The sequence below is a fragment of the Cygnus olor genome, unplaced genomic scaffold (assembly GCF_009769625.2).
Source record: "Cygnus olor isolate bCygOlo1 unplaced genomic scaffold, bCygOlo1.pri.v2 scaffold_203_ctg1, whole genome shotgun sequence".
Classification (NCBI taxonomy): domain Eukaryota; kingdom Metazoa; phylum Chordata; class Aves; order Anseriformes; family Anatidae; genus Cygnus; species Cygnus olor.
In genome coordinates this window covers 11,654-18,500 of record NW_024429137.1, presented here as the reverse complement: position 1 = coordinate 18,500, position 6,847 = coordinate 11,654, and the positions used below count along the sequence as shown (strand labels likewise).

Here is a 6,847-nt window from a genome sequence, read left to right as displayed (position 1 = left end):
GAGGACGGGACCCTGCCGCGGTCGCGGAGCAGGCGCAGCGGGGCCTCTCCCTCTTCCTTCTGCACCTCTCGGGGTAAGCGAGGCACCTGCGGGACAAAATTGGGGCCACCCGGAGCTGTCACTGCTGCACCAGGGCACGGGGATCCCGAACGGGTTCGCTGGGGCGTGATGACACCCCCCACCCAACCCCAAACCCGCGGTTATCCCCTAACCGCAGCGCCGCGTCCCCTTCCTCCGCAGCGCGCCCGCGCCATGGCCCTGCCCTGGGGAATGCTGCTGCTGCTGCTTGGTGGGGTCCTGGCGCAGGATGCGGCCGCGCAGGGCTGCCTCCCGCTGCCGGACGGTGAGTGCCCTCCTCCGCCCCGGGACATCGACGGGATCGCCACCATGCCGCAGTACCGGCACAACGAACCCCGGTTGCGATGCCCCCGGTGACCGCCGAGCCCCCGTTTTCCCCCCCGCAGCTCCCAACGCGGCGCTGGGGCGCCCGGCCGCCCAGTCGTCCATCTTCCCCAACCACAGCATCCCCGCCAACGCGGTGGACGGCAACCGGGACGGCGACTGGCGGCACGGCTCCTGCAGCCACACGCGGCGCGAGCACGAGCCCTGGTGGGCCGTGGACCTGGGCGGGCGGCACGCGGTGGCGGCGGTGCTGGTGAAGAACCGGCAGGACTGCTGCTGGCAGCGCCTGCGCGGCGCCCAGGTCCACGTCGGGGACGCGCCGGCCGAGCGCGGCCGGGACAACCCCATGTGAGTCGGGCGGGCGATGCCACCGGGGCCGCTCAGCACCGCCATCCCCGCTCAGCACCGCCTCTCCTCCTGTCCCCCCGGCAGCTGCGGCGTCATCGCCGACACTGGCCCCGGCTCGCTCAGCACCGTGTGCTGCCGGGGGCTGCAGGGCCGCTACGTCTCCATCCTCATCCCCGGGCGCGAGGACGCGCTGGTGCTGTGCGAGGTGGAAGTGCTGCTGCAGGGATGCACCGCGTTGCCCGGAGGTGAGAGGCGGCCCCCGGGGCTGGGAGGACGGCACGGGGAGGGTCCCGGTGCCGGCAGCCGTCGTCCGTGCTCCCGTGGCCATTGCAGCCCCCAACGTGGCGCGGGGCCGCGCCGTCGCCCAGTCGTCCACGCTGAACGCCATCAGCCTGGCCGCCAACGCCGTGGACGGGAACCGCGACGGCGAGTGGGAGCGCGGCTTCTGCGCCCACACTGAGAAGGAGCTGGAGCCCTGGTGGAGCGTGGACCTGGGCCGGCGGCACGCCGTCCTCGCTGTCACCCTCACCAACCGGCGGGACTGCTGCTGGGACAGCCTCGTGGGCGCCCAGGTCCACGTCGGGGACTCGCCGGCCGACCACGGCAGGAACAACCCCATGTGAGTGGGGTCCCCGGCGGGGTCCCGCCTGTACCCGCAGCAGTGCCGTGGCCCCTCAGCAACCTCCCGCTCCTCCCCCGGCAGCTGCGGGGCCGTCCTGGACACCGGCCCCGGCTCCACCAGCACCATCTGCTGCAACGGGCTGCCGGGCCGCTACGTCTCCATCGTCATTCCCGGCCGCATCGACTTCCTCGTCCTGTGCAAAGTGGAGGTGACAGCGCAGAGCTGCCTCCCTCCGCCCGGCGGTAAGGGGGAGGCCGCCTCCGGTGCCACCACGGTGCTGTGGCCTTGGTTCGGTGCTGGCAAATATAGGGGAGGAGCGGGGGGGCCACGGGGGTGGGGGACAGGGATGTTGCATGTGCCCGCTGGTGTGGTGTGTGTGCCGTGTGTGCTGTGCCACGCTGCAGTACGTGGCTGTATGGCAGGAGGGGAATGCAGGGCAAGGAGGGGTTCCAGGCACCGGCTCCATGCCGCTGGTGAGAGCCCGGAGCTGGCATCACTGTCCCGTGGTGTCCCCAGCCCAAAACCTGGCGCTGTGGCGCCCGGCGATGCAGTCCTCCACGGCCAGGCCGGCCGGCAGCGCCATCAACGCCGTGGACGGGAACCGGGACGGCCGCTGGCGGCACGGCTCCTGCACCCAGACCAAGAGGGAGCGGGAGCCGTGGTGGACAGTGGACCTGGGCCAGAGCCGCGCCGTGGCAGCCGTGGTGGTGAAGAACCGCCTGGACTGCTGCTGGCACCGCCTGAAGGGCGCCCGTGTCCACGTCGGGGACTCCCTCGCCGGTCACGGCACCGACAACCCGGTGTGAGTGCCGCCGTGCCCAGCCCGCGCTGCGCCACCGTTCCCTCACCGCCCTCACCGCCTCCCTGTCCCGCAGCTGTGGTGCCATCACGGACACCGGCCCCGGCTCCACCAGCACCGTGTGCTGCCGCGGGATGCCGGGACGCTACGTCACTGTCACCGTGCCTCGGCGCCACGAGCAGCTGAGCCTGTGTGAGGTGGAGGTGGTGGAGCAGGGCTGTGCCGCGACGCCTGGCGGTGAGCGACAGGGTCCCCAAGGCCTTCCTCTGTCCCCCCGGCACAGCGATGGGGGTGTCACCACCTCCCCTCGCACCCACAGGCCCCAATGCGGCGCTGGGCCGTCCGGCCACCCAGTCTTCCATGTTGGATGCCACCAGCAGCGCCGCCAACGCGATGGACGGCAACCGGGATGGGAATTGGGAGCAGGGCTCCTGCGCCCACACGCTGGAGGAGCCCGAGCCCTGGTGGCGGGTGGACCTGGGCGGGCGCCGTGCCGTTGAGGCCGTGGTGGTGCAGAACCGGTACGACTGCTGCTGGGAGCACCTCAAGGGCGCTGAGGTCCACGTGGGCGACTCGCTGCTGGACGGCGGCCGGCGCAACGCCGTGTGAGCCCCCCGTGCCCTTCCCCAGAGCCCCCCTGTCCATTGTGGGTACCACGGCTCACCTTCTTGTCCCCCCCGGCAGCTGCGGCGTCATCACCGACGCCGGCCCCGGCTCACTCAGCACCGTGTGCTGCCGGGGGCTGCGGGGCCGCTACGTCTCCATCCTCATCCCCGAGCGCGAGGACGCACTGGTGCTGTGCGAGGTGGAGGTGCTGTTGCAGGACTGCGCCCCGCTGCCTGGAGGTGAGGGACCCCCCCAAAATAACACACAGAGACCCCCACCCACAGCCCTGACCTCATGCCCATCCCGTGCCCACCCTCCCCGCGGTGTTGGCAGCACCCAACGTGGCGCGGGAGCAGCGGGCGATGCAGTCGTCCACCTCCAGCGGGGCTGGCGCGGCGGCCAACGCAGTGGACGGCAACCGGGACAGCAACTGGCGGCACGGCTCCTGCAGCCACACGCGGCGCGAGCACGAGCCCTGGTGGGCCGTGGACCTGGGCGGGCGGCACGCGGTGGCGGCGGTGCTGGTGAAGAACCGGCAGGACTGCTGCTGGCAGCGCCTGCGCGGCGCCCAGGTCCACGTTGGGGACGCACCAGCCGAGCACGGCCGGGACAACCCCATGTGAGTCGGACGGGCGATGCCACCGGGGCCGCTCAGCACCGCCATCCCCGCTCAGCACCGCCTCTCCTCCTGTCCCTCTGGCAGCTGCGGCATCATCGCCGACGCCAGCCCCGGCTCGCTCAGCACCGTGTGCTGCCGGGGGCTGCGGGGCCGCTATGTCTCTGTCCTCATCCCCGGGCGCGAGGAGCAGCTGGCACTCTGTGAGGTCGAGGTCTACGGCACCTTCCTGGAGCCCTGAGCGGCCCCCGGGGGGGGACATGGCTGCTGCCCCCTTCCTGGGCCGGCCCCAGGGGTCCCCGCGCTGTCCCCATCTTCTCCACCTGGTGCCCGGGGTTCCTCCTCCTGCAGTGGGGCCGGTGGGGCTGTGTGCCCTGTGTCCACTGGGATGGCCGGGCCCTACGCCGTGCCCCATGGGCACCCCGTGGGACCTCTGCTGCCCTCGGTGCATGGTGGTGAACACTGGGTGTCACCCGTGGGTGTCCCCATCCCAGACAGGGATGTCCTCACCCAGCGTGGTGCTGGGGACCCTAATAAATGCCTGAGTGTGACTGCAGCACCCAAAGTGCACTGGGGTGAGATGGGGATGGGGACGGGATGGGATGGAGGTGGGGATGGGGATGACAGAATGGCTCTCCTTGGAAGGGACCTTTAGGATCATCTAACCCCAACCCCCTGCCGTAGGCAGGGTTGCCACCCACCAGATCAGGTTGGCCTGGTGATGTAGTGGGCTCGGGGCGGGTACTGGGAAGGGTAATGGGGTGGGTAATGGGGAAGGTAGTAGGGTAGGTAATTAGGAAGGTAATGGGGCGGGTAATGGGGTGCATAATGGGATTGGGTAACGGGAAGGTAATGGGGCAGGTAATGGGATAACTAATGGGGCAGGTAATGGGATAACATACGGGGCAAGCAACAGGGTGGGTGATAGCATGGGTAACAGGGCAGGTAATGGGCATGTTAATGGGCCAGGAAACAGGAGTATTAATGGGATGGGTAAATGGGGTATTAATAAGGCAGGTAATGGGGGTGTTAATGGGGCTGTTAATAGGGCTGTCAATGGGGCAGGTAATGGGGTGTCAATAGGGCAGGTAAAGGGTCCCCATGGTCACCCAAGGTCCCCCAGGTCCCCAGGGTGCTTGGGGACCCACCCCATGATGACATCCCCCTGCTGTGGCGTGGGGACGTGGGGTGGCTCTGGCGAGCCAGCTCCTGCCCCATGGTGGGGACAAGGCCTTCACAAGGCCAGCTGGTGACATCAGGTGGGGAGCCCACAGCCAGGCCCTGCCCCACAGCGGGGGACATGGGGCACCATGGGAATGTGGGATGTGATGGGGACATGGGATAGCAGGGGGATGTGGAATGTGATGGGGATGTGGGACACCCCACGGACATGGGGCACCTTGGGGACATAGGACATGACGGGGTGTGGGATGTAATGGGGATGTGGGATGTGAGGGGGACACAGGACACTATGAGGACATGGGGCACCATGGGACATAACGGGGATGTGTGATGTGATGAGGATGTGGGATGTCATGGGGATGTTCGGTACCATGGGAATGTGGGACGTGATGGGGACACCACGAGGACATAGGGCACCATGAGGACATGGGAGGTGATGGGGACATGGGATGTGATGGGGATGTTGGACACCATGGGGATGTGGGACGTGATCACAGAATCACAGAATCGTCTAGGTTGGAAGAGACCTCCAAGATCACCGAGTCCAACCTCTGACCTAACACTAACAAGTCCTCCACTAAACCATATCACTAAGCTCTACATCTAAACGTCTCTTAAAGACCTCCAGGGATGGTGACTCCACCACTTCCCTGGGCAGCCCATTCCAATGCCTAACAACCCTCTCAGTAAAGAAGTTCTTCCTAATATCCAACCTAAACCTCCCCTGGCACAACTTTAGCCCATTCCCCCTTGTCCTGTCACCAGGCACGTGGGAGAATAGACCAACCCCCACCTCGCTGCAGCCTCCTTTAAGGTACCTGTAGAGAGCGATAAGGTCGCCCCTGAGCCTCCTCTTCTCCAGGCTAAACAACCCCAGCTCCCTCAGCCGCTCCTCGTAAGACTTGTTCTCCAGACCCCCTCACCAGCCTCGTCACCCTTCTCTGGACTCTCTCGAGCACCTCCATGTCCTTCTTGTAGCAAGGGGCCCAAAACTGAACACAGTACTCGAGGTGCGGCCTCACCAGAGCCGAGTACAGGGGGACAATCACTTCCCTAGACCTGCTGGCCACACTGCTTCTTATACAAGCCAGGATGCTGTTGGCCTTCTTGGCCACCTGAGCATGCTGCTGGATCATATTCAGCTGCCTATCAACCAATACTCCCAGGTCCTTCTCTGCCAGGCAGCTTTCCAACCACTCATCTCCCAGCCTGTAGCTCTGCTTGGGGTTATTGCGCCCCAGGTGCAGGACCTGGCACTTGGCCTTGTTGAACTTCATACAGTTGACCTCAGCCCATCGGTTCAGCCTATCCAGATCCTCCTGCAGAGCCTTCCTACCCTCGAGCAGATCGACACACGCACCTAACTTGGTGTCATCTGCAAACTTATTGAGGGTACACTCGATCCCCTCATCCAGATCATCGATAAAGATATTGAAGAGGACTGGCCCCAGTACTGTGCCCTAGGGGACTCCACTAGCGACCGGTCTCCAACTGGATTTGACTCCATTCACCACAACTCTTTGGGCCCGGCCATCCAGGCAGTTTTTAACCCAACGAAGCGTACGCCAGTCCAAGCCACGAGCAGCAGTTTCTTGAGGAGAATGTTGTGGGAAACAGTGTCAAAAGCCTACTGAAATCAAGGTAGACCACATCCACAGCCTTTCCCTCATCCACTAAGCGTGTCACTTTGATGTGGGACGTGATGGGGACACACAACACCATGGGGACATGAGGCACCATGGGAATGTGGTATGTAATGGGGACGTGGGATGTGATGGGTCGTGGGACACCATGGGGATGTGATGGGGATGTGTGACACCCTGGGGAGATGGGGCACCATGGGGACTTGGGGCACCATATGGATATGGGGCACCCCGTAGACAAGGGACACCATGGGGACATGGAACACCATGAGGACATGGGGCATGTCATGGACGTGGGACACCATGGGGACGTAGACACCATGGGGACGTAGACACCATGGGGACGTGGGGCACCATACAGATATGGGGCACCGCATAGACGAGGGACACCACGGGGACATGGAACACCATGAGGACATGGGACACCCCGTAGACATGGGACACCATGGGGACATGGGACACCCTGGGAACGTGATGGAGACTTGGGGCACCTCATGGACATGGAGCACCATGGGGACATGATGGGGACCTGGGACACCCCACGGTCACCCCGGTGGGGCCCCCCCCATCACCATCAGGAGGGGACACCCATGGGTGCCCCCCCACAGCCACGGACGCGGCGGCACGTC

General features: G+C 65.6%; 2 protein-coding genes across 2 annotated transcripts; both read left to right on the top strand.

The window, feature by feature from the left end:
• The first annotated feature begins 226 nt into the window (after window positions 1-226).
• On the top strand, window positions 227-1,103 carry LOC121063344 (fucolectin-1-like). Its single transcript, XM_040543765.1, has one exon. It carries the CDS (start codon window positions 308-310, stop codon window positions 752-754), a length of 447 nt encoding a protein of 148 aa, XP_040399699.1. The 5' UTR covers window positions 227-307; the 3' UTR covers window positions 755-1,103.
• A 2,003-nt stretch (window positions 1,104-3,106) lies between these two features.
• On the top strand, window positions 3,107-3,634 carry LOC121063343 (fucolectin-1-like). Its single transcript, XM_040543763.1, has 2 exons — window positions 3,107-3,396; window positions 3,481-3,634. The coding sequence occupies exons 1-2, from the start codon at window positions 3,140-3,142 to the stop codon at window positions 3,632-3,634; spliced, it is 411 nt and encodes a 136-aa protein (XP_040399697.1). The 5' UTR covers window positions 3,107-3,139.
• The last annotated feature ends 3,213 nt before the right edge of the window (window positions 3,635-6,847 follow it).

What these genes read in the sequence shown, in the direction of transcription:
- LOC121063343 (XM_040543763.1), top strand. Translation starts at nt 3,140, where the DNA reads ATGCAGTCGTCCACCTCCAGCGGGGCTGGCGCGGCGGCCAACGCAGTG. An exon ending in CACGGCCGGGACAACCCCAT is followed by an intron (nt 3,397 to 3,480) that starts GTGAGTCGGACG and finishes TCCCTCTGGCAG; the next exon opens with CTGCGGCATCATCGCCGACG.
- LOC121063344 (XM_040543765.1), top strand. Translation starts at nt 308, where the DNA reads ATGCGGCCGCGCAGGGCTGCCTCCCGCTGCCGGACGGTGAGTGCCCTC.